This window comes from Sorex fumeus, unplaced genomic scaffold, assembly GCF_029834395.1.
Source record: "Sorex fumeus unplaced genomic scaffold, SorFum_2.1 ptg000109l, whole genome shotgun sequence".
Lineage (NCBI taxonomy): Eukaryota > Metazoa > Chordata > Mammalia > Eulipotyphla > Soricidae > Sorex > Sorex fumeus.
This window is the reverse complement of record NW_026606166.1, coordinates 4,016,338-4,043,916: the sequence shown is the minus strand read 5'-3', so window position 1 is coordinate 4,043,916 and position 27,579 is coordinate 4,016,338. Positions and strand designations below refer to the sequence as shown.

General features: G+C 44.0%; 1 protein-coding gene and 1 pseudogene across 2 annotated transcripts in view; one reads left to right on the top strand and one right to left on the bottom strand.

The window, feature by feature from the left end:
• Positions 1 to 6,782: 6,782 nt before the first annotated feature.
• GLCE (glucuronic acid epimerase) overlaps positions 6,783 to 27,579 on the bottom strand; it is a 79,679-nt gene continuing 58,882 nt past the window's right edge. For both annotated transcript variants that reach the window (XM_056134854.1, XM_056134853.1), the window contains 3 exons: positions 24,154 to 24,752; positions 21,174 to 21,419; positions 6,783 to 12,490 (listed from right to left, as the gene is read on the bottom strand). In XM_056134854.1, coding sequence (XP_055990829.1) covers positions 11,466 to 12,490; positions 21,174 to 21,419; positions 24,154 to 24,739 — 1,857 coding nt within the window. In that variant the 5' untranslated portion in view covers positions 24,740 to 24,752 and the 3' untranslated portion in view covers positions 6,783 to 11,465. The remainder of the gene's footprint in view (positions 12,491 to 21,173; positions 21,420 to 24,153; positions 24,753 to 27,579) is intronic.
• Positions 8,153 to 8,829, top strand: LOC130042709 (B-cell receptor-associated protein 29-like; annotated as a pseudogene).

Genomic DNA, 27,579 nt, shown 5'->3' with positions numbered 1-27,579 from the left:
GAAACACCTGTCCCTTCACCAGTGCCCATTTTCCATCACCAAAAACCCCAGTATACCCCCATCCCACACCCTTCCCCTACCTGTGGGGCAGATGATTTCCACATTACTTTCTCTCAACTTTGATTACATTTAACATTCGAACAGAACTAATTTTATTTTAAATCCCTGGGTTCTCTGAGAATGAGCACAGCTATAGTGGAGTTACATAATATTTCCAGTGATGATTAAAAAAAGACTAAGTTCAAAATACTGTTTGGACATGTAAGACATGTGGTTCACCTTTTTTTTTTTTGAGAGAGAGAGAGAGAGAATGCATTCAAGAGAGAATGTGGGCTTTTCCAGAGAGGAGAGGGAGCCCCAGGAGATGCCCAGTATAAAAGTCCACGTCTCAAGAGGGGAGATGTGAGTGACACATGTGCTCAGGCACCACATGCACTCAGTAGCACATGCATCCGTGTGGCTCCCTTCTGAGAAAACCACTTTCAGGAATATGTCAATAATTCCAATTGCTATTGTCTCAGGAAACTGTGGTTTCTTTACATTGAATGGAAGGAAAAATTGTAAATATAACTCAAGGAAACTGGTTTCACGTGGAATTTCGACAGGACACAATTTTCATAAAATTCTCAATTAGAACAATATAATTACAACTCTATGTAAGTAAAGGGAAATGAATTACAGGAAATAAAATGAATAATGTCTAATTCACATGTATTTTATTTTTTCATCAAAATATACTAGCCCCTAACAAAACACATGTAATGATGCTCAATTCAGTCACTTTGAAAATTTAGTAACTTCAATATTATAAAAATTAGTTTTTGGTTAGGAAAAACCCAATTTGGGGTAGGGGTTTGGGTCACACCTAGTGGTGGTCAGGGGACCATGTGGTACTGGGATTGAACCCAGATGTCTCACATGCAAAGCTCACACTTAGCCTATTGGGTTCTCTCTGGCCCAGAAGGAAAAAAAAAACCCATGATTTTTCAACTTTATCATTATTGAGGCATATCTGTTAAGAGAAAATAAAATTGCAGGTTTGGGCCACACCCTGCAGTGCTCAGGGCTTACTCCTGGCTCTGAGTTCAGGGATCACTCTTGGGTGAGGCCCAGCGAACCATATAGGGTGCCAGGTTAGTGCCAGACAAACCCCTTAACTCCTGTACTCTCTCTGGCCCCAGAGAATAATTTTCTTTTACAGACTGTGAGCCTGAGAAACAGTCCTTAAATGTCCCAACACTGCTTGCACTCTTGCTTCAGCCTAGGAAGTGCATTGGTGGCTCTGGTCCCCTTCCTCGGAGATGCTGTGGGCTCTGAGCACATCTGGGGTGCAGACAGGCGGACCACTTGCCTCCCTTTCTTTCCTTCATTGTGACCTATAAATCCCACCCAGTGACCCCTGGGGGCATGTTTTCTGGCCGACAGGGGCTGTGGGATGGCGGCTACTTCTGCCCACCCTGCGTCCCGCTCAACTTCATCCTAGTCGCCCTGCTGAGAACACTGGCCTCCTCACCACCTTGACTTCACAGCAACTCTAGTGACAAAAAAATTGGGAGTTCCCCAAGGCTACTCTGCTCCAGCCTATAATGGGGACCATCTGGTCGTGCTCAGCGGCCATGTGGTTGCAGCGGTCAAGCTCAGAGCCTCACGGAGGACAAGCTTGTGCCCAGGATTTGACTTTATCCCTGGGCACTTGAGTCAGATATGAGGCCATAGGTATTCTGTTGCCTATGGTGAACCCAAAGAAGGTAACATCCTTCTCCTTCCCTCCCTCCCTCCTTCCCTCCCTCCCTCCCTCTCTCTCTTTCTTTCTTTTCTTTCCTTCCTCCCTCCGTCCCTCCCTCCGTCCCTCCCTTCGTTCCTCTGGTTCTCTGTGGTCCAGAAAAAAAAATACATGATTTTTCAACTTTATCATTATTGAGGCATATCTGTTAAGAGAAAATAAAATTGCAGGTTTGGGTCTTCCTTCCTTCCTTCCTTCCTTCCTTCCTTCCTTCCTTCCTTCCTCCCTCCCTCCCTCTTTCCTTCTTTCTTCCCTCCTTCCTTCCTTCCTCACTCTTTCCTTCCTTCTTCTCTCCCTCCTTCCTCGCTTGCTTCCTTCCTTCTTCCCTCCCTCCCCTTTTCCCTCCCTTCCTTCCGCCCTCCTTCCTTCCTTCCTTCCTTCCTTCCTTCCTTCCTTCCTTCCTTCCTTTTTTCCTTCCTTTTTTCCTTTCTTCATTCCTTTTCCTTCCTTCCTTCCTCTTTCCTTCCTTCTTCCCTCCTTCCTTCCTCACGTACTTCCTTCCTTCCTCCCTCCCTTCTTCCCTCCCTCCCTCCCTTCCTCCCTCCCTCCCTTCCTTCCGCCTTCCCTCTTTCCTTCATTCCTTTTTTCCTTCCTTTTTTCCTTCCTTTTTTCCTTCCTTCCTTCCTTCCTTCCTTCCTTCCTTCCTTCCTTCCCTTCTTTTCCTTCCTTCCCTTCCACCCTCCCTTCCTTCTCTTCCTCTCCTCCCCCTCTTCCTCCCTTCTCTTCCTCCGTTCCCCCCTTCCCCCTTTCTTTCCTGTGCAAATGGCTCACTCCTGGCTCTGCACTCAGGGATCACTCCTGGGGATGCTCAGGGAACCTTATGTGGTGCAGAGGATCAAACCAAGGCTGGCAGCGTGCAAGAAGTGCTTCACAGGAACAGAGCAAACATTTTCATTCTCCATCTTCCTCCCAGGATATCTTTCTCTTCGTGTACAGGTCCCAATTTCTGTGCTGTTTAAATTTCTTCTCTCCTCTGTCATTATTAAGTCTCTGTCCTGGATGGAAATGGACTCAACAATGGTCTTGTGGCATAAGCTAAGAAACAGTCATCAGCTCTCAATGCTCTTGTCCGGTGCAGAGAAGGTCAGAGACGACTATATTAGAGTTCTAAGGAGCCCGCAAATCAAATGTTCTTATTAGTGCGGAGAATAAAATTTGACCCAGAAAATGGACTTATCAGACACAGAGGCCACATGAGAAAACTAACCCCAGTAGAAGTGAAATCTGATATTGATGAAATTCAGTTCTATACATCAAATTCCTGCTATGAAATTTAAATGAAATTTAAAAAAAAAGAAGGGGGTCCAAAAGAGAGAACTTTCCATCCACTTGCAATGAAAAAGCGAAAAAATTGGAAATAGCTTAACGGAGCTTTATAGAAAATTGATCAAGGAATTAAGCTGACTTAATGGAGTTCATTCCGGAAAACCCTTTCCCATGGAAAATCCATCAACGTCAGCACAATTCCCAGTGACATGCTTGTCCTCCAAATGCCACTGCATGCTCTCGGTGGCTTGTCCGTGGAAGATGGGGAGGAAATTTTGGGTGCGGGTGGCACTGAGGCCATGGTGTGCCAGGGTGAGGTGGGTAGGTACCTCACACTGTAAAAATGTAAACATGACCACTACAAACTGAAATATAGTCCAGGCTAGATTGATTTACTTTTTTTGTTTTGTTTTTTGGGTCACACCCGGCGATGCTCAGGGGTTACTCCTGGCTCTGCACTCAGGAGTTACTCCTGGCGGTGCTCAGGGGACCATATGGGATGCTGGGAATCGAACCCGGGTTGGCCGCATGCAAGGCAAACGCCCTACGCGCTGTGCTATTGCTCCAGTCCCTAGATTTATTTTCAATCCATGATTCTTACTATTTTCCTTCTGATTTTATTCGTTTCTTTTATGGGCCACATCCAGTTATGCTCAGAGCTCTGCTCTCAGAGCCCACTCCTAGAGGGAGTCAGGGAACCACGTGTGGTGCTGGGGGTCAAACCAAGGTTGGCAGTGCTTGGGGCTGGAGGTCCAACCCGGGTCAGCTGTGTGCAAGGCATCTTCACCTCTGGACTACCTGTTTCCTCCTGATTTTAAAAGAAAGTAAATTGGACACCTTCACGAGCTCCTAGAAAGCACAGTGGGCCCTAACCCAGTGTTTCTCAGCCTCTTTCCGACTGTAACCCCCCCCCCCCCCTTACTGAACCTTGCTTCCTTTCTGTGACCCCCATCCTATTCGCCTGTGACACAGGCCCTGAAGCACAGCAGAATCTTCCCTGGGCATGGGGAGGAGTAGGTGGGGTGGGGGTATCTACAGAAAAGCAGACTAGGTCAGCAGGTTCCTCCTCTAGGCCAACAGCTGGGCCAAGGCCCGAAGCCATGCAGAGCCTGGGGCAGGGCATTAGAAGGGTTCACTGGATACCGTGACGGGCTTCACTGTGGAGAGACAAGGAAGCCAAGTCAGGGCTGGCGAGATCGCGCAGGGTCTTGGCAGCTTCCCTTGCCAGTTCTCCTACCACCCGCTAACTCCACGTGAGAAACCAAGGCAGCCGCAGTGTGAACTTCCTGCCTCCATCCTGGCCCTGGGCTCCCCCACCTTCCAGAAGAATCCTGTATAGGGTCTGCATGGCAGACTGTGTGTGGCATTAGGGATCAAGCCAAGGTCAGATGGACGCACGGCAAGGGTGCTATCCCACACTCTCTTAGGCCCTGCATCTGAACAGGAATCGGACTCAGCCCACGGGCAGGCTGAAAGCTGGCAAGGGAGAAAGATGGCTTTGGGTAGAGTGCAAGCAGTGTGGGGCGAGGGTCTGGTCTTTACACTCACCTCCCTTGCCTTAGAGGGCTTTAGGCTTGTCCTATTTTCCTGAATGGTGCCAGCATGGGCTAAGCCTCCTGCTGCAGGAAGGACCTCTGAGGTGGTGCTCTCTTTTCATTTTCTATTGCTCCTCGTGCCCAGAACTGGGTTCTGCTGGACCTCCCTCACCCCAGTGGCTGCCTCTAGGGCAGTGTCTTCTACTGGGAAAGGATCAGGGAAATCACACTGGGTTGTTGCTATGTGGCCTCCAGGAGTGACATACGCATGATTCGCGCATCAGATGGAAATATCAACCCAGAACCCTTGTTCACTGGGCTTAACACACTACAAAACATTTACCAGATGGAAAATGTACCTCTTGTCATCAGAATTTGAGCAGCAAACCTTTAAATTAATCGCCAATATTTTAATTCACATCTGCTTTCCATCTGACATCCTTAATGAGCAGGTCTAATGAATATCAAGGTTTTATTCCTCTATTGTCAACTATTTCTAAGTTACGATAAAGCGGACTTGTAATTTTAAAACACTGTCCATGAATCAAGTCCTACACCTTGCCATTTTGATGTGGTCTCTTCCCCCCGCCCCCCTTCAGTACCTCAAGTTCTACATTTGCCTCACGGAAATGGCACTTAGGGAGAAAGACTGGAAATCTAGCAGCTGGTGTTGGGATCTCTTTAACACCGCTGTTTAAGTGGTCATCTTCTGTTCTTTTATTGACTTTAGGTCGATCGTTCTGGACTGTTCTTCAGGGGCAATCAAAGCCCAGGGGCTCATGGAGGCTTATTATTTTTGTCCCACCCAGTCAGCGCTCAGGGGCCAGGAGTCACTCCCAGGAATACTGAGTCAACCTGTCCTGAAAGTTTGCTGTTCAGGCCTGGAAATACGGTGCTATGAAGGCCAGAGCCCAGGGAACCCCAGGGCTATGCTCAGCAGTACCAAGTGGTCATGTGGAGTCAGGATCAAACCCAGGGCCTTGCACATGGTAGACACAGACCCCAATATGTGTGTTCTCTGTGTCCTGCATGAGTAGGTTCTTGATACTCCAATGGCAGAGCCAGGGAACTGGATCTCCTCGTTCATAGTCTAGCTCTCTGCCCATCTAACATGCCTGAAGACTTGAGTTTTATGAGCTGTGTATCAACACAACCAATAGCAACCCTGTTTAGTTCATTTTCTGTGCACCTGATGCTGGTTGGAGAAGAACTGTGTGCTCTCACTATCCAAGCTGAAGTATCAACCCCTCCAGAACCTAAAATTGTGACTGTATTTGGAGACAGAGCTTTTGAAGAGTTGGTTCAAGTAAAATGCGGCATGACTCAGTTGGACTTGGTGTCTTCACAAGAGCACAGGCAACGGCACACAGAGGGTGACTGTGAAGCAAGAAATGTGGCAACAAAAGAAACCTTGATCTTGATCAGTCTCAAGAATTGTGCGTAAATAAATTTCTGTTGTTTGAAACACATCTGGCTATTCCTGGGCTGTGCTCTGTTCTCAGGAATGACCCCTGGGGATGCTCCAGAGACCATAGATGATGTGTGCGTGTGTTCAAATCTGGGTCTCCGAGGTCACAGGTGCATACAAATGCATGCGCATGCCTTACCTCCTGTGTTCCTGTCTTCTCTCTAGTCCATATTAGTAATTTTTTTTTTAATGGAAAACTAACTACAATGGTCCAGGCTGGAGGAAAATGTAGAATTTTTATTTTCCTCTACAACAAAGACATGTGAGAGAGGCCAGACTCTCCACATCACTTCAGGACTTCTTAAACTTCCCACTCGAACTTCTTTTTGAGAGAACTGAGAAATTTTCGTGACCATGGGTACAAAAAATATACAAATCAAATGTTTACTGATAATAAATCAAAAATTACTTTTACTTTTTGGGCCACACCTACAGGTGCTTAGGGCTAATTCTAGTAATGACTTGGGGGTTGCTCCTGGTGGTGCTGGGCCTCCAGTATGCAAAATATGTGTTATAGCCTTTGGGCTGGCTCCCCAGCCCCATAACATTTTAAAAGAAAAATTTCAGGACCCTCCCATTCAGTTACCCTGTCGTTAAAGACCTTTGGTGATGTCCCTCTAATGAATATTTGTTGCCCGACTAATTGTCACGTGCTGAAATGGAATGATGGTCAGAAATTGGCTGGCTGGGCTCAAATAATCTCATATGAGAAAAGACACATGTCCAGGTATATCTCTTTAAGATAAAAACTTTATTTTACAATTTTATAAAGCAGCTTTACATTAAGCACAAACAATTCATTTACTTTGTATAGAAACAAAATACCTTTCCATCTGCAAAAAATCAAGTTTCGCTGTATATAAAACTAACATGGGCACATTGTGCTTTAACTGCAAAGTCTATACAGCTTTACAAAGGACCACCCTACAGACGGGCATCCGGTAAACACTTTATTGCATATTTAACACATGGTAAACCCATATGTACAATGGAAGAGAAACAAGGAGAACAAGTACAAGGAGGATGGAAATAGCAGCTTTCGGTGAAAGTTTGCACGCTGACAAAGGAGAACTGCCACATCCAAAGAGTTGTGCTTGTGCGTGTCATTTCTCGGTTTGCTCACAGACACAGGACGATTTTGGGATGAAGCCATTATGTACAATGACCCCAGAAGGGTCAAACTTGATCTTCATCTGGTAACTTTGGGCTGGTTTTACAACTGAAGTGGCAAGAGAGTTCTTTGAATATCAAAGCTAACGCAAGATTTAAAAAAAAAACAAAAAACAAAAAACAACCCTACCCATAATCTTGAAACCAAGAAAGACATAAAGAAACGAAAGTTTAAAATACCTCCCCATTCCCTTCAAGTAAACATTTAACATGATTTTGAAACCTAGGAAACTCTGCAGGTGTTTGGGACAAAAAAGTACCACAGTGGGCATGGGCTCGCATTCCTCCTGCTCAGATCCTGCCTGCACCCCCTGCGCCATCGTGGCCAATGCTTTTCGCATATGCACGCGTACACCTGTGCACAGGTGAACCACTACACAGCTGATAGCTTAACAAGTCCCTCCCCCACCCAGGGAACTCTGAGGCACCCTCGAGTTTGAGGAGCACTGGTTCGTACTGACAATGCACGTGGCACTCAGCCTCTCTGAAAATTCCCGTATCACAGTAAAGAATCAAGTTGCTGTTGCAATGGTGGCAGGGAATGTGAAACCAACAGCAGTGAAACAGCAATGCCATTTCTAGATCAAACTCTCCTTTTCCCAAGAAAAAGGACAGTCACATCATTAAGGCACTGATATTTGTCACAGAAACAGTACCAGACAGTTTTCACCTAGTCTCTTAATCTCAAGTAACAGTGTGCAAACACAAGGTAGAAGTCTGGACAATTCTAAACAATGACAAATATGATGAAATGGAAGGGTACCCAGATTGGCGGAAGTTCAATTTTGAACATCTACATTGAAAATAAAAATGAGGGGGGTGGGGCGCGCAGCACCCACCTTCCCCCCGCGCCTCAGCCTGTGACGTCCGGAGCATCAGTGGGCTGCGGAGCAGCGCAGGGAGCTGGGCCAGGTGTGAAGAGAAAGGAAAATGAGCCTCCAGTGGGCAGTGGTCGCAATCTGTCTTTAAGCCGAGATAGGGCTCATTCTGATCTCCTGTCTGCCCTTCATCCCACCGCAGAGATGGCAGATTTTTTCATTCAGTCTCTGGGGTAAAATCGCAAGTTTCTGGAACAAAGCTTTCCTTACTGTTATAGTCCTATTGATCACTCTATTTCTGGATGCTATAAGAGAAGTAAGGAAATCTTCCGTTACTCCTGCCATTGAGAAGCGATCAGCCGGAAAACCTAGTGCCTTGGAGCATACATAGATGAAACTTTTTAGGTCTCAGAGAAATCGCCACATTTCTGGATTTTTTGGTTTTTTTTTTTCTGTTGTTGTTGTTGTTAGTATTGAGACGTCCAGTTACCCTAATAACTCAGCTGGCAAAAGAAATGACACTAAAAACAGCACTTAAAGAACAAGCAGAAAGTACTTCTGAGGCTGCCAAACAATTTATGGAAGAGAATGAAAAACTTAAAAAGATCTTGAAAGAAAAGTGGCAGGGATGAGGACACTCTTTTGGAAGAAGAAAACAGAAAACTCTTAGAAGACCAGGAAAGACTGCAAATGGAATTAAAGAAGACATCAGATGCCCTTTCTGAGGCTCAAACTGATGTGATAATAATGAAGGTGCAATCAGACAGACTTTCAAAGGAGTATGATTGACTCCTGAAAGAACACGTGGACCTTCAGGGTCATTCAGGAAAAGGCAACAAAAAAGCCTGTGAACTTTATAAAAGAAGATGATTGTGGTGTGCCATGTCAACATAATACACATGTTACCATGTCAGCCTCTGGAAAATGTCCAATTCACTTCAGAAACATGAAATCAGCCACTAAATTTTTAATACCCATACACAGGGCTGTGTCACAATGGCAGTGTGTGATGATGTTTCAGGTATATAATATACAGCCTGTATTCCAGCTCTTCAGAAAAACGCAAGCATGTTAATCCTATGAAAACATTGATAGTAACACATGTATATGGTAGCTATATGCTAATAAAGGAAAAATTTATTAGCCATTTACTTCCAGACTTAGATATTTCAGTTGCTTGAAACCATTAATAGCTTTTAAAGTTTTGATGAGCTCTGATTAATAATAATATTTTACTTAATCAGGTAATGATACTGACCAGGTACTTCAAAAATAGTAGTTAGCTGATCATAATTGTCCACAGGGAGACAGCCATACTTGTATAAAGGCTGGAAAGGACAAACAATGAACCTGACCCTTGTTGGGATTTTTAAGCCTGATATTATGGTTTACTCCAGACAGCTATAGCAATAGTTAATGTGCTTTCTGCACCCGTTGCACTGTTTTTGTTGGTACGTGTGTTGATACATAATTATAAGCAATCTATTTTTTCAAGTTCATCTAGTAAAAGAGTTTACCTATATTTGCATAAGTACTATAGCACTGAAATGGAATATATTTTTCAATAATGTGGAATTCTTAATGTAGAATACATTTTTTAAAAACATTTTTCTCATTTCTGTGAGTTACTGATTTATACAAATTTTACCTCAAATGTGCATATGCTGGTGTCACAATTTCTGAGCCATTTCTGAAAACTAAGTATTAAAAATTGTTTTTCCATAAAAAAAAGAAAATAAGAATGAAGGTGCCCAAATATTCATGTTGAGACACCTAAAATAGAAGAATTACAAAGCTTGGGAGGGGGGGACCCAAAAACCCCCCAGTTTTTGACGTGGGCAAAACAGAGTTGCGATCACATGAACTGGGGAGTTGAAACTTACTTTCCTAAGGGAAGATTACTACTACACTCATCGGAGATCTTTATCAGAAACCCTGCCCCTCTTTGTGACTGAAACACACGCACACACAGAGCATACACATATTACATGCATATGTACATACATATTTTGGACTTTCTAAGTAGCATTGGTAAGATGACTTCAGTTAAGATGTAATGTATAGGCAGCTTGTCCATCTCATTTTGACCATTTGCTGTGGGCTACAGACAAACTGCACTGGATCAGTCAGAGTCTTTGAATGGGGCAGGCTCATATGCCAACTTGTGCAGGGACAATAGTGGTGTGCTGTCACACAAGCAATTCGGTTCTGTCCTCAGGCCTAAGTTCCACTGTAGACACTGCCCCTGGTCTGGGGGTATGAAAACCTAGTTGTGTGAGGGTATGGGGGGTATAGTGGATTCTAAAAGCCCAATAAAGATCTGATTTCACACACAGCAACACAGTAGCATCACTTTCATCCAATAGTTGAAATAACTTAAAATTGTAAGGAGAAAGTGATGCATAAGGTCAATGGCTTGATGATCAAGAATAATCCAAGCCAGAAAACCCTGCGATGATTCTTGTACATAATATGTGATCTATTCTTTTTCGAGAGGTGAAAAAAAAAAGGCTCAAAGGGCAGTGGTGATAGGTTTATCAAAATAGCTAGCTCCTCCCCAAATCTGTTTTTAATAAAATTTCCAAATAATGTCCCCTCAAATGCATCCCCCCCCTCACAACACACAAACTTTTTAAGTGTCATCTGGAATGAAACACAAATTTCTACAAAAAAGAAACCATCACAGCAGGGGGTGGGGGCAGGGAGGGATAGACTATCAAACCTTTCTGATTGTAGATCAAGTTTCATACAACAGTTACCATTTTTGTCGTTTCTTGTGCAGTCAACAAGCTTCACGTTAGTTGTGCTTACATTATATAATGTGAAGCCTGAACCTGGCTGTGTTTTTAAATCACACATATTCAGAAAAACAGAAATTCAAAGTATTCTCTATACACAACAAATTGAACAGATGCACCAAATGCTCATTTGCTCTCAAGAAAGGAAATCTATAGAAAAGAAACATCATCATTTTGAATAGTTGCACACAGTCCACTCTTCAGGCTATGAGCACATATTTACTGGATCACAGCACATTATTCTCTTAATGTCTGCTTTCAACAGAGATATAAATAATCACATTTTAAAAGAGCCCCAGATTGTGTTCAGGAATAGCAACAACTCCTTACCCAAGCCCCTTCTCAAACAAGAGGGATCCGACTAGCCATGGACCTGCACGGGGCAAAGCCAAGCATCTCTGGTTCAGCCGCCGACAGAACCCACTCTAGTTGCCAGCTACATTTCCAACCACCCAACCCACGGAATGCAATGATCTCAGAAGGCTGGTTTTAAGGATCACTCGTCCCCACAACATAATCCACAACCTCCTGCCGGCCAGCTTCTGAGAGTGTATCTCCGCTCTGCCCACAGTGAGCCTGAGGTCTGTGCCTCCAGCAGAGGCTGCAATACGGTTTTGGCTGTGAGCGCTAGTTGTGCTTTGCCCTGCTGCCTTTAAGGTAGCTTTTCCATCTCTTGACAAACTCTCGGAAGATGGGGGCCTCGTCGATAGTGCTGAGGAGCTGAAGCTGATTGATGTGGGTGGTGTGGTAGTCCCAGCGCGCCAGGTTGGGGGCGATGCCGAGCATGAAGTGACGGAGGTCATAGATGGTCCCTGAGCCAGTGTCATAGAGGGGTAGCATGGCCTTCAGGGACTCCATGCCCCGCTCATATAAGGACCTCGCCTCTTTACCCAGTTTTTCCCCTGCGGTTTCTTTTAAGTCGTACAGTCCAATGAGAGAATACATAAAGCCATTTAGAACGAAAGAGCTAGGGGTGGTTGGGTATTCTTCATACCAATCATGTTTATTCATGAACACAGCTTTGACTCCATGCTGCTCGGAGAGAAATTTGTAAGGGGCTGTCGCCCTTAAAGCTGAATTGAGGAATAAGTGGTCCTTTGTTAGCACATAAGCCCTGACTAGGGTCGAGATGGCTTGTCCTTGGGCCATGGCCGAGTACCACCCTGGCTCTAAAGACTTGAACCCTTCCCCTAACTTACGGGTTACCATGATTGGCCAGCCACCTTTCTCATCCTGGTTCCTTACCAGCCAATCACTGGCCGCAAAGAAGGCAGCCATGTGTGCTGTGGTGGAGATGGTGATGTTGTCGAGGAAGCCTTTCCCTTTAGCGATCAGCCTGACCACCTTCTTGGGCATGATTTTGGTCGGCCTAACAGCTTTCGTGTTGGAGAGCCCCACTCCTTTCCTGAGGTCAGTGATCAGGTCCCTGGTGACTGTGCTCCAGGAGGTCCTGGGCCCAATGCCGTAGTAGATGTCTCTGTCCTTCAGTGCAATCAGCTGGGTGTTGGAGACATAGTGTACTGTGAAGAGCTGATTCTTCTCCGTGGTCTCTAGCACCACAGACACACTCCCATTTGTCAAGAACTTGAGGTCAAATGAAATAATAAAATCTTTTGTGTTACCCAGTTGCAAGGATACACCCTCACTGGTTTCTGCAGGGGAAAAAATACAATGACGGGTTAGTCTAAAACAGAGGTTCCCACACTTATTTGGACTTTTCAGAAAAAAGGAAAAAGACAACTACCTACTAGGAGCCCCCCTGCAAAACTACATTATTTAAGTAAACAAAAAGTATCATGAATCACACCAAAGCTGCTCTCTCAACACACACACACACACACACACACACACACACACACACACACACACACACATATACACACCTCCCACCAACACCGATCCAGAACCCTTTCTGGGGGGGAAGAATTATTCATCTGAGGAAACATTAGATTATTTGCATATAAAGCACTAAGATGCTCGACTCCAATTCGAGTAGGCTTGGAGGTCTCGGCCCCGGAACCCGCGTGGCTTTGTCCCTCTGCCAGTACCTTCAGGTGTGCGGAGAGTGGTCTCAGCATGGTGGTGGCTGGTCCTGGAGGTCTCCGGCTGCCGTAGCCCTGGCCGGGGCGGGGAGGAAAGCTCAACCCGCTCCCCTCCAAGGGACTCCGGGAAGGAACACCGAAGCGCGGGGGCAGAGACTGCACTGCTCTCGTCCGGGATCTGGATTTTATAGTCTCTGAGTCTTGGCCGCTGATGGGATTACACGGCGCCAGGGGGCCAGGTGGTGGGTGTGACCCCCGCCTACTGGAATTTGGAGGATCTGGGTGGAAGATGCTCGACTCCAATTCGAGTAGGCTTGGAGGTCTCGGCCCCGGAACCCGCGTGGCTTTGTCCCTCTGCCAGTACCTTCAGGTGTGCGGAGAGTGGTCTCAGCATGGTGGTGGCTGGTCCTGGAGGTCTCCGGCTGCCGTAGCCCTGGCCGGGGCGGGGAGGAAAGCTCAACCCGCTCCCCTCCAAGGGACTCCGGGAAGGAACACCGAAGCGGGGGCAGTCACACCCACCACCTGGCCCCCTGGCGCCGTGTAATCCCATCAGCGGCCAAGACTCAGAGACTATAAAATCCAGATCCCGGACGAGAGCAGTGCAGTCTCTGCCCCCGCGCTTCGGTGTTCCTTCCCGGAGTCCCTTGGAGGGGAGCGGGTTGAGCTTTCCTCCCCGCCCCGGCCAGGGCTACGGCAGCCGGAGACCTCCAGGACCAGCCACCACCATGCTGAGACCACTCTCCGCACACCTGAAGGTACTGGCAGAGGGACAAAGCCACGCGGGTTCCGGGGCCGAGACCTCCAAGCCTACTCGAATTGGAGTCGAGCATCTTCCACCCAGATCCTCCAAATTCCAGTAGGCGGGGGTCACACCCACCACCTGGCCCCCTGGCGCCGTGTAATCCCATCAGCGGCCAAGACTCAGAGACTATAAAATCCAGATCCCGGAACATCTTATTATCTCATTCCTACTTTGGACAAACTGCAGGCTGTCGAATGTAGCCTGCCCACAGGGCAGAGTCTGGCAAACTCCCCGTGGCCTACCAAATATGCCAAATACCAGTAACAATGATGGGTCTCATTCTCCTAAAGAGCCCTGAATATAATCTCAGGGCTAGGATGAAAGAGACGTTACTGGGGCCTGCTCGAGGCAATCGACGATTAACAGGATGATGAAATGAAAAAATGAAATGAAAAAAAAAGCACTAAAGCCGTTTGGAGATAAAAGTCTACTGCAATTTGTCCTTGACGGCCGTTAACATAATTCATACTTCAATATGGTGCTGTCATTGTTACTACTAATGTCACCATGAACAAGGGGCTGGAGTGAGAGCAAAGTGGATAGGGCACTTGCCTTGCATATGGCCAACCCAGATTTGAGCCTGGTACCCCACAAGGGTCCCTGAACAACACAGGAGTGATCCCTGGGTGCAGAAACAGGGGTAAGCACTGAGCACTGTCAGGTGCAGCCCCCAAACAAAAGAACCAATAACAGGAGCCAGAGTGATAGTACAGCAGTTAGGTGATTGCCAAGCACCAGGTTCCATCTCCAGAACCCCGTAAGCTCCCATGAGCACCTGCAGGAATGGTCCCTGAGTACGGAACAAGGAGTAAGTCCAGAGCACTGCCAGGTGTGGTCCCTAAACAAAACAAATACCACCACCTACACAACAGTAAAGTAGCCAAAAATGAAAGAACTAATGGGTCCATGAGGAACATCAGGCTGAGCTCTTATCACATGGCCTGTCTGGCTTATGTGGGAGGGTTAAGCGCAAATGGCGCTGGTACTGTGGATCAAACTGTCATTCCTAGATCAAATGCCTGTTGGTGAATAATCAACAACTATTTCAGCATACCCATTCTGAGAAAGAAATAACCAGAAGTTGATTCAGCAAAGACAGAGGCTGGTTATACATGAATCAAACCTTTTGTGTTTAAGGTTAATCGGCATTTACCATGCTCTAAGTGCTTTTGACGGATTAATCCCCATTAACAATTACTATCATTATTTAGCTTTATGAGTGAGGAACTGAGTTAATATTCTAAGGTGTAAAGAATGAGACCCTAGTTGCTTAGTCTGAATCAATAATACCTATGCTTACTCACTATTTGACACTGAAAATGACAAATTTTTTAGACTTTTGCAGGGACTGAGACTTGTTTAATTTCTGGAAACTAAGCAGTGGACTCATGTATTTAACGAAATGTGAGGGATACTGGGTAAAAAAGAGAAGCATGGGCTTGAGATTTTAAAAGTAAACAAAGCCTTGTTTGATTTCCTAATCTACTTCCTACTATGTATCTAAAACTTACTGGCTTTGATATAATCAAGTTCAATCCCTTGAGTCTCAGAGTCTTCACTGTTAGGGCTGACATTATTTTGCAGGGCAATTGTGAGGATTAAGGGAAAAAAACATAGTGGCTTAGGACATAGTAATAAATGATAGTGTTTATTATTATTGGCTTCAGAGGCTAATAAGATAAAAAAAAAAAAAGCTGCTTTATTTGATGAATGATCAAACAGGAAATTTCTCCTGCACAGCTCCATGGTGGCTGACTCTTAGAAAGATGACTATCTAAAGAGGGCTGATCTAGGTCTACAGAGAGCACATTAACACCAAACAGCAGTGAGGAGAACAATGACAAAAATACACGTGGCACAAATTTTAAAGGTGAACCAGGAAATGTAAAGGTAGATACAAATATCCAGTACAAATATTAAACTATGAATATCTCGATCTTTACGGAACCTGTTCTCAAAACACATTCATGTCCATTATCTCATTTGATCCTTCCAATATCCTTCCCGATCTTTCAATCTGATCCTTCTGAGGTGGGTGGGGCGGGTCTGATGCCTTCCAGTTTGAGACAAGGTATGGAGGCTTAGCCACGTTAAAAGGTCTAATCCAAACCATGTTCATTAATTAGTGGTCACGCAGGACTGTACTTCCTGATCTCGGTCTGAAGAGTGTCGGACAGAAAGTTAGAAATGGTCCCCTCACCTGACAGTGTGGAAGAGCCTCCTAGACATGGCCAGGGGCTGGGGTGAGCCCAGCAGTGCTGCAGAAAACCTGCCCCTGTGCCACCAGGAGCCACATCTGGAAATGTGAGCAGGTGACACAGTATTTTTCTGCTGATCGAGTCCTGGCCAGTGAAATGACTGTTGCTGCTCCCAACCCTACACTCGAAGCGTGTGAATGAGACTGACACCAGAGGCCTCGGGCCTTGATTCCACAGGGCAGGCGATCACAGAGTTGGATGATAACGTGAACATATTCACGAACTTTGGCTACTTTTTATTTCTTTTTGCCATACCCGGCTATGCTCAGGGATCACTCCTGGCAATGCTGGGGGCCTCTGTGTGCTGCCAGAGACTGGACCAAAGTTAGCCAATGCAAAGAAAGTGCCTCGCACCCTGTATTTCTCTCTGGCCCCTGAAGGACTTTTTAGAAAGTGGTTTTGTGCTCACAGAGATGGCTCCCACGACTGGAGAGCATACTTTGAAAATAGAAGCCCAGGGCTCAATCCAGGCCCTACATGGTCCCTCTTCCCACCTCCAGGAGGGGTCTCCCGAGCACGCAGTAGGGAGCAGTCCCCATCTCTCAACCCTCATACTATGAGGACTGTCCTAAGCGGCCCCTCCAAAGTGATATTATTGTTTTTATTTGTTCTGGTTTTGGAGTTACACCTGGCAGTGCTCAGGGTTTACTCCTGGCTCTGAGCTCAGGAATCACTCCTGGTGGGGCTCTGGGGACCATATAGGATGCTGGACATCAAACCTGGGTTGGCTGTATGCAAGGCAAGCATTTTACCTGCTGTACTATCTCTCTAACCCCCTCAAAAGGATACTTCTAAAATACTTTAAAGTTCTATTTTATCTGAAAAATATCAACTTGTAATTTTTCATTTAACTAGTATTTTTCTGCACTTACAGTAAAACAGAATCTAGGTTAGAACAGTCCTGAAACACTGCCAGATTCTGAACTGATTATGGATCACTCAAGATGAAATTATATTCAGCAGAAAAGAACTCTCTTGAGTGCTTATTTTTTCATTTTAGAATAATGTCTCATTAATCAAACCTATTAACTATGACATCATTTTCACCAAACTGGACAAACATCTATCTTTTGTCATCCAGATGGGAGAAAACTGAAGAAGTACCCAGAACGTCTTTCCCAGAATTTGATTCTAATTTTCACTCTATTTCTATGCATACAAATCCAATAAAATGACCCCCTTGTGATTCAATACAGCAGACCTGCTGGAAGAACTCAGTAATGAAGCCAAGGAGCTGGGAACTGAAAGGAGGGAAAGTGGTACCCATGACACCCTTTCAGTAGCAGTGCCTACAAGGAGGCAGGTGGGAAACTGGGCCACTGGGGAAGGGACTGGTGCTGGGACATTATGCGACTGAAACTCAATCATGGATAACTTTATAACTTTGTAATTCATGGTGATTCAATGAAAAATAAAAAACAAAAAACAGTCCCAAACCAAAAACACTATTTTTCTAAAACTTTCACCACCAAAAGAGGGCACTAGTGAGTCACAAAGGAGAAGTCGCAGAAAAGTCACCAGCCTCAGTTTCAATCTATCAATCACCAATCATAAGTCTTTACAGAAATCTTGTGAAATAGGTTTTTAAATCCCCATATTAGGGCTGGAAAGATAGTACAATCCCTGGCATCCCATATGGTCCTCTGAGCATCACCATGAGCGATCTCTGAGTGCAGAGCCAGGAGGAACCCTCAAGCATTGCTGGGAATGGCCCAAAGACAAAGAAACAAACAGAACACCAAAACACATTTAATCTCTCTACCTACCTACGTTTGGGGGCACTTCCTGTGCTTGGGTCAGCAGTGCTTGGGCATGTCCTCTTGGAGGCCACTAGGGTCATACCCAGTGGTGTGTATGTGTGTGTGTGGGGGGGAATATGTGGTGACAGGAACTGAACTCGGGGCCTACCACATGCATAGCATGTGCCCTACCTCTGAAGCCCCATCTGAAGTCCTTAACTCCACTCAGCTTGATCTGAATGGGAGTGAATGGAGTTGATTGTAATTGTCACAAGCATTCCAGAAAGATGTCAGGCCAGGCTCTTCAGCTCTGCTGGAGATTTTATACTACCTGAGGTCCTCTGCTGTAAATCCAAGAGAAGGCTTAAGTTTCCTACTGCCTGGAATCCAGAATCCCAGCGATCTGAGAAATTATTCTTAGGAGTGACTAGAAATCAATCTGTGAGTACGTGTGAAACTACGGGTACACATACATTAGGCAACCAAAAGAAGAAACACGTAAGAATGGTTTTTAAAGCAATGTTGCCACATGAAAATTATCATCATTTTTCCTTTTAATCAACATGTTTACTGCGTGGTGAGGCCCTATTCAGAAGATCCAGAATCTCTGAGAGGAAAGGGTTAGGCAGAAAAAGCGACGCTCACAAGAAGTCTGAAGAACAGATGTCAACAGAAGCCAGCGAAGTCATGGCAATGAAACGAAAAGCATGCGTGGGGGAAGGGAAATGCAATCAGGTAGGACAGGCAAAACATTCCCAGCTATTCCATTTTAAAATGAGTAAGGATAAAAAATTTTAGCAAATGAAACAAACAAACAAAAAACAAGCCAAATATTCTTTCCCATATATTGTTTCCTTGCAGGGGGAAAAACACCTAAGGATCCCCCAGAAAGAAGGCAACAGCAGGGGCTGGAGCGATAGCACAGCGGGTAGGGAGTTTGCCTTGTAAGTGGTCATATGCAGCCGACCCGGGTTCGATTCCCAGCATCCCGTACAGTCTCCCAAGCACCACCAGGAATAATTCCTGAGTGCAGAGCCAGGAGTAACCCCTGAGCATTGCCGAGTATGACCTAAAAAGCAAAAAAAAAAAAAAAAAAGAAGAAGGCAACAGCATTCATGCTCTGGGTCTCCAGACCATCACCTTTATGTATGAGTACGTATTTCATCTCAACAATGTCTCTCATGGCTTTATACACAAGGAGGTTGATCGTCTCCACAAAATTTCACCGTCCATAGCTATGCCTCAGTCAAGTCTCACCTGACTTGCTGCTCTGAGCAATCACTTTTGCTCTGAGCAATCACTCCCGGTAAAACTCCAACTCAGCTCTCCCAGACATCTGCATCCAGTGTACTCCGGGAACCCCCACAATATCAGAACAAGCACTCCATTGTCAGCGAATAAACCCCACCAATAAGGGATCTCTGCTCTGAGCATCTGAAGTGCCACGAGTAGAGTAATTGTTGGAGCTCTCAATTTCATCTACCTAGAATCACCCCTGAGCAATGAGTCTGACCTCCAGATCTGCAGAATGAAGACAGCCCCTTAGTTTGTGGGGACCAAGCTTTTGTGTTATCTGAACTATCCAGGAGTGCACTCTGAAAAACATAGAGTCTAAGGGATTCAAACAACTTCTAGACAAGTGGGAGATAACTTTCCAACAGCTCAAGAGATCAGAAAAAAGTTTTCACCATAACCACGTTTTTAACTAGTGCAAAAACAAGTACCTAGGGTACACAAAAACCAAATTTCCCTTTATTTCAACTCTGTCCTGTTGACATGCAGGCAATGCTCAGGGATTACTCCTGTAAGCTCTTCAATACCACAAATATTGAGTACTGCAATGTACTGTCCTCCCATTGTTCATCAATTTGCTCGAGCGGGCCCAGTAATGTCTCCATTGTGAGACCTGTTGTTACTGTTTCTGGCATATCGAATACATCACGGGTATTCTTAAATATTTTCAGTCCTTTATCAACCAACCGAGTCTACTGTTTTGTAATAAGCAAACTGTGCTGTGGAATAGAGTATCATGGAATACCAAAGAGAGAAGAAGTTTTAGTCACAGAATAACAACTAAAGGTCACCATTATTTGCACTGCACTCAGCAGTCATAAATCCATTACTTAAGGACATCTAGAATGAACAGATTTGTATCGTGGCTTTCAAGGTCTCTGAATTACAGCCATTAATAAAGGACAAGGAGAGAATACAGAAAAATATCTCCTAACCTGGCCTCATTTTCCTTTCCTGTCTTGCAAGATTCTTGGGAGCAGGGAACAAATGCTGCTTTTGACAATATTTTTCTCATAGAGAAGCCTGAGGTGCTATAATTATTTCTTTATCTTTATAAATAATGGATTCATTAATCCTCATGGATATTGATTTGTGGAGAAAAATCCATCCTAATTAATGAGACTATCTTCGTAAAAGGAGAATGTTGCATAAACTTAACTTGATTTTAGAAATGATTTTATAATGAAATGGCTTTATACTAAGTTTGAGACTGTCATTGTCACTCCTCCCATTGTTCATCGATTTGCTCGAGCGGGCCCAGTAACTTCTCCATTGTGACAATTGCTACTGTGTTTGAGACAATCCAGTAAATTAAGAAAATTCAATATGGAAAGTGAGCCTGTTTGGTAATGTTAGATGATCTTGAAAAAAGTAAAAGCAATTGGTTAAAAATAAAGCAAAGGAAAGGACATCTGTGACCATAAAGAAAAATTTGTCCCTTAGCGTGAAATAGGGTTTTTTCTTTAAAAAAAAAAAAAAGTTCGGGCCACACTGAGGACTCCGTATGTGGTACTGGAGATCAAACCTGGGTCATCAGTGTGCGATACAAGGACCTTACCTATAGTACTCTCTCTTCAGCCTTAATGTAAAATAGCTTTTTAAATGTTTGTTTTGGGGCCACACCTGGCAGTACTCAGGGCTTACTCCTGGCTCTGTGCTCTGAGATCTCTCCTGGTGGGGTTCAAGCAACCATGTTGGCTGCTGGGGATGGAAGAGAGGTTGCTTGTGTGCAATGCAAGTGCTTTATTCGCTGTACTATCTTTCTGCCCTGGCCCCCTCCATTGTTTTAAAATTAAACAATGCTAGGACAGAGCATGTAGCTTAGTGATAGAGCGCTTATCTGACATGCCTGAAACTCTGGGTTCAATCCCCAGCACCATCCTATCCCCCCAAAAAACTAAAGAGAGCCTTACTGAAATGGTAAGATAAACTATGGAACTCTGTCATTGTTGTGAATCTCTGTAGGGAGACACACACTGTGCTGTAATCTGATCTGAATATGCATTCTATGGCCAGGCCCCATACAAAGTAAACATTCCTTTTATAACCCTGAATATAACCCTGTTTTTCTTTTGGATAGTATCGTTTATTTCGACCTGGAACATAAAGGGCCTGCTCATGCGTCTTTTAAACTGTATGAACAATTTTATGAGAGTAGCAAATGCTATAGAACATGAAATGAGTGTACACACATGCTTTACCTGGAGCAATGAACTGCTTGACATTTGTAAATCGAGACTTATCAGCCACACTCGCCACAAAGCAGCCTTTTGGCACGGTCCAGTCATTAGGCTTGCTGTTTCTGTCTCTGTCTTCTGCGGTTTCATAAACCTCTATGTGAGGAGGTTTCTCAGTCAGATTCTTGCTGTAATGACTTAACCCATATTGTGCAATCTGGATTGGGTAGAAATAGCCTTGTGGGCCCCACTGTGTAGATAAAGGTACACCTAGAAAACAGAGAAATCCAGCAAATAACCACAGGCAGGTATCAGATACAAGCCTATCCCAAACACTACCCCTCACTTTTAATTCTGGGATATTATTAGGTGTAGCGATCATTTTTGAGCTCTGCTGTTTGCTGTTTGCATGATTTCTAAAAGTCTGCACTGAAATTAATCATATTTAAACAAAGTCCCATGTCTATTCTTGTTAATAATAACTGGATAAGATATTGTAGATTATCTGTTTTTGTTGCTGTGGCTCAGCAGTGGTGCTCAGGGCCTACTCCTGGCTCTGTACTCAGGGATCGTTCCTGTGGGGCTCTGGGGATTGATCCTATGTGGTGCCAGGAATTGAACCTGGGTTGGTTGAATGCAGGCACGAGTTTTACTTACTGAACTATCATTCCAGCCCCTGTAAATTATCTTTGAAGGATAATTTTTGCACTCACACTGATTTATAACAGTCTGAATTTCACAGGTCTAGCTTCCATAAGTGGATCCTGCCGTAGGCTCATTCTCGCCACCCCACAGCCAAAGACCCTGCTCCTAATCCTCCTCTAATCTCTCCCCTTCCCCTCTGGTTACCACCACAGATTGCACTGAGTTTCAGAACTAGAACTAGATTTTTTTCCTTCTTTTTCTGCCAGCCAGCTTGCTTTAGTTTAAGTTTAGTTTAGGAGCTTTAGTTTAGTTTAAGAACTGATTCTCATGTATTTTATTTTTACTCATAAAGTTAACGATATCTTGCTTTGTAAATCCTGCTTCATATATTTAGACTGATAATGCTATCACAACTTCCTTTGTGAATAACTGATCTGAACATTTTATTAAATATTTGTATTTAACAATCAAGTTAATTACGTATTAATGTCCCCTGCCAATGTTGGGATATTGCTTAATAGGCTACCATCCAATGGGTAAATTGTTTAACACGTCATTTGTAACTAAGCACTTTTAAACATAGTTTGAGATCCTTTTTTTATACTCTTCATGTCAAAATGTAATTCCTGAGAACAAAAACTTAAAATTAAAGTTTAATATTTATCCATAAAATCTGAAGTAATAAGGAGTACTTCTTATACAGTTCCAAGCAAAACTTATTAAATGCTTGCTGTTACTGGTTAATTTATTTTATGGGAAATACAATAATATGAAGTGGACAAGTACATTTTACTATTACATTATATGGTATGCACGTATTAAGAAAGAAACTATCTGTAGTTCTCAAATAAACTGAACAAGTATTAGATGGGCATAGTAAAGACTATGAGCCTGGTAACTGCATGATTTAGGATGCAGTTTCAAAACAGTTTAAAGAATTGGGGACCACCAGGCTTAAAAAGAAAAATAAAACCTAGAGTACTGGTAAGACTGTCAACGTTTATAACTTTTTTTTTAAGAATAGAGATTTTTCAAAAAATCAAATGAAGTTTTCAATTAGAAGTTTATTTATATCTCAAAGATGAATGACAATAATGTACAACTGGCATAAGAACCAACTGAGACTATTAAAAAACAGTAGTTTTACTTTTGGGAGGAGGCATTTTGGGTACACCAGATGATGCTCAGGGGTTACTCCTGGCTCTGCACTCAGGAATTACTCCTGGTGGTCCTTGGGGAACTCTGTGGCATGCTGGGGATCGGCACTGAGTTGGCCATGTGCAAGGTAAAATGCCCTGGCCACTACTATCTCTCTGGGCCCAGTAACAAGCTCTTTCCTTAAAGTGGTAAGAATATTAGAGAATCTGGCCATTTTCATCTTTAGAAGAAACAAACGATTAATGATCTTATTAAAAATTTAATAGAGTTGGGCAGTCATTTTATTAAAAAAATGAGGAAAATAAAATGAAATTAAAACCAAGTAATCCTGCACTGTTTCAATTTTAGTGTATGTGCTGCCGAAGAGAGCACAAAGCCAAGTTATCCTAAAATGTGATGCTTCCCCATCACTGAAGAACTTAAGGTCAAACTCAGCTTTCTGACCAACGCTAGGTTGAAAATACAAACTGCAAAATGTACAAATTATATGTAAAAGAACGCTAATATTGACTGTCCCAAGTTTTCTGAAATTTTTGGCTTTTGCTGTAATGATGCTCAAATGTGGTGATGCTCAGGGATTACTCCTAGCTCTGTACTCTGAGATCACATCTGGGGTTGCTCAGGGGAATCTATGAGATCCTGGTGATGAAACCAGGGTTGGCAACAAGCAAAGCAAGCACCTTACCCGCTGTACTAGCTCTCTCACCTCTAGTCCAAGTCTTAAGGACAATAAAAGGCGGTATGTGATCTACTACAGTTAGAGAGAATGGTGTCTGTGTGTTCTGTTCTGAGGATTGTGAATCTTCCAGAGAAGGTACCTGGCTAATCTCAGTACCAAGACTGCACTGGTAAATCCATGGGTCCACTGAGGGGAGTGGGTTCACTTTTTCCTATCTCCTCTCCCAGGATAATAACTATTTATTTTAACACAGCATTTCTGCAGCTGTTCTGCTTTGACCTTCCTGCTATTCAGGTTCTAAGGCAGGCTAATGCAGTAATCCTATTTCATTGGGTATGATCTTGCTGCAGTCTTAAAATCATACCTGCTAGAAAGCTGCCTTAGTTTTAGAGTTAACCTTTTCCTCCCTGCCAAGTCAGATGGATGAAAGACCCCTGAAGGATAAGCAATGCATACACATGCTTTATTACTAACACAATCAAGTCAGACAAATACAGCCCAGGGGAGCAGACAGATACCTACCTTCAACCCCACTTATACACTTGACTCTGTCTCGAACTTCCACATTGTAGCCCTCAAATGACATAAACACACCATCAGGGTGGTAAGGGGCTCGCTGTGCATAGACTTTGGAATAGCTGTGAGAGAATTCAAACCGGTCATAGCCATCATACTGAACCACCTTTCCATAAACATCAAAATACTTCTCGACCCAACTGAACGGCAGAAAGACTTCATTTCCTTCTCTTCTCCCTTTGATTGTGTGTTCATCATTTATGAGGCAGTCAATTTCTTCATATTTGAGCCCCAACACCTTGTTCCCCCCATTACTATTGAAGCCTCCAACGACAGGTGGTGCCTTCTGCTGCTCCTGCAGAAACGCCTCGTCAGATTGCTGCTTGCCCAGGTGGTTCACATAGCTGTTACTTTCTGATGCTGCAGCTCTCTTCTCGAAGCCATCCACTCGGAAGCCACCACTCAAGTGTCGAGAAAACTGGATTGCTTTGTCGCTGGAACATTTATTCCATAAAAGTACTGTGACCAAAGTGAAGAGTGCACAGATGATAATCAAAGTCTTATAGTTGACCCGAGCTGCCAAGCAACGCATATTCAGACCATACCTAGTGAGAAGCCAGAAGAGAAATTCAGGCAAAGATGCATTATTGACTTATTACATAAGGTAATACGCTGTTACCTTACCTTCTATGTGTTTTTCTTTAAATGCTGAATCACAAGAGGGAAATTTCATCTGACCAGATTCATAACTACTAACTTGAACTTTCCATCCTACACAAAAGAAGTGTTCCTGATACTGTTAACATATCCCAGACTGATTCCCACACTTTCTGTTTGCGGCTTCCTTGTTATCTCAGTAAATTTTTTCACAGTGCTCCTAGATCAAAAGAAATACCCTAACAGTTTCATTTGTGAAGTAGTTGGGTGCAAGCAATTTAATACAAATTTACATTGTACCAACTTACCACCTATTAAAAACTGTAACAGATCTTGTCAACATAAATACCACAAGCAACTACACTGTCAAATTGAAGTGAGTTTTTAGTGCTTTTATCTGACTTTTCAGCAGCAAAAAAATAGTGTCTTTTGAAACACATCCTTCCACAGGTTCTAGGGAATCATTCTTTCTTAGTTCTCCTTAGATGCCACTGACAACTTCTCAGTCATCTTTGAAAATCGTTCCTTCTCATCTCCCTGGATTGTAAATGTTGGAGTGTCTTAGATCTAAGGACTCTTTTGTCTTTCTCATTGAATCTCATGTCTTTATGTGCAGTTACGATCTCACTGAATCTCCTATCTTTATGTGCAGTTTTATAGGTGGTCTACTTCCATAATGCTATCTGCATGCCAGATTTTTCTTCAGCATTCTGACACATTATATCCAAAAGGCAATTCAAGTAATTGACATTTTTACTTGCAAGTCAGAAAGACGTTAGAGGGGGCTGGAGCGATAGTACAGTGGGTAGGACATTTGCCTTGCATGCAGCCGACCCGGGTTCGATACCCAGCATCCCATATGGTCCCTTGAGCACCGCCAGGAGTAATTCCTGAGTGCAAAGCCAGGAGTAATCCCTGTGCATCGCTGGGTGTGACCCAAAAAGGAAAAAAAAAAAAGACTTTAGAAACCTAATATTCAAAACTTCCAGTCTTGCCCCTGTAACCTACGCTTGCTAATATTCAAAACTTCCAGTCTTGCCCCTCTTCCTACGCTCAGAGCACGTTTTTAATCTAATCAATCAGGAGACCTTGTTGGGGTCACCTTCTAGGGATACCCAGAATCTGGCCTCTTTTCACCAACTCATCACCACTGTGGCAGAATCAATGGCATCACTCACTTGGAATAACGAAGTGATATCTAAATTCATCTCTCTGATTCAACTCTCATCCTCTCTTCTATTTGATTCTATTCTCAACACAGCAACTAGATGAATGCTTTTATTACAATCACTTTGGTAGTGGTGGTTATTACTGTTGCAGTGTTCAGGGGATACACTTAGTGACACTTAGAGGTTGCCAGGGTCACACCTCAGCAATGCCTGGGGACCATACCATGTTGGGGACCAAACCCAGGGTCTCATATATTCAAGACAGGTGCTCTACCCCTTGAGCCACATTCCTGGCCTCAGAATGATGCTTTTAAGTGCAATTAGGTCATTCCAAAAGTCATGCTGGGAGAAGAATTTGGACCTGGTGCATTTAAAAAAAACAAATGATTAAAAAAAAAAAACAAATGAAACAAAAATACAAGGAGTTGTGATTGCAAGCACGTATGTAGTTAGGGTGCAGTGTGCCAGTGAAAGGGAGTGGTTTTGTGAGCATATGTGACTGTATGATGTCCGAGTCACTATTTCAGCTCTCAGTGTGCTTTCTTACGGCCTGTGTTTTCTTACTCTTGCTTAATGGGGCTATTCTAGACCTTCGTGCTGGTAGTTTTCCTTGCATCTCTGATCTTCAAATACTCACTCATCTTCAGCACAGAACGATTCTGGAGTAGCATGAATATCCTCTTCCGGTACAGATGGTCTGTGTTTTGGCTAGATTTTGAGTGCAGCTTGGGGTGTCGGGCAGAGGCCCTTGGGCAGTGCTCCTTCCAGTAGAATGGGTGAGGAGCCAGCAGGCCTCTACGTGCCAGAGCAAGAAGGCGGCTATTCCTTTTGTTCTGGTGACATATATTCTCAAAAGCTTGAGCTTTCCCCGATTTCTTTTTTAAAAAATAATCTTCCTGGTGTTTTACCTGAGGTTTATGCCAGCCATCTGCACTGCAAGTGTAGTAGTAGGAGAGGTCTTGTGTAAGGAGTGGTTATGTGTTCTGGGCTTGATCAGAGAGCCAGAAATCAGTTTAATTATCACTCTCTTTTGTTGGGGGGGGGGGTCCCACACTGGGTGAGGGATGAGGGAGGGTTCCCTTAGGATCACCCCTAGCAGTTCTTGGGATGTGGTGGGAGGGATGTAGTGCCAGGGCTCAAGGCACGTGCTCTACCTACCATTAGGTCTTTGTACTTACTATGGTCTTTGTACTTAACTATTTGTACTTACTATTTGTGTCTTCACATACATACCGTTTATACATACATACATACATACATACATATACACACATATGTTTTTTTATTTGGATGTTGTATGGGAGTGATTCCCAGCTTGGGTTTTTGGAGGTTGCTTATGATGGTGACTAAGGGACCATATGGTGTTAGGGATCAAAACTGGGGCTTCTGCACTGCATGCGAAGCATGTGTTTCCATCTTTCAAACCAGCACTCTCCAATGCTTACACCCATAGAACAGCACCTGGCCTGTATATTGGGTGACAGACCACCAGTTTATGATCACTGCATACTGCAGTGATTCTCCACCTTTCTACCCCCAGTAGACTGGGGCTGTGGCCAGTCCACAAGCCAGCAGTTGAAGCCACTGCTTCCAGCCATCACTGTGT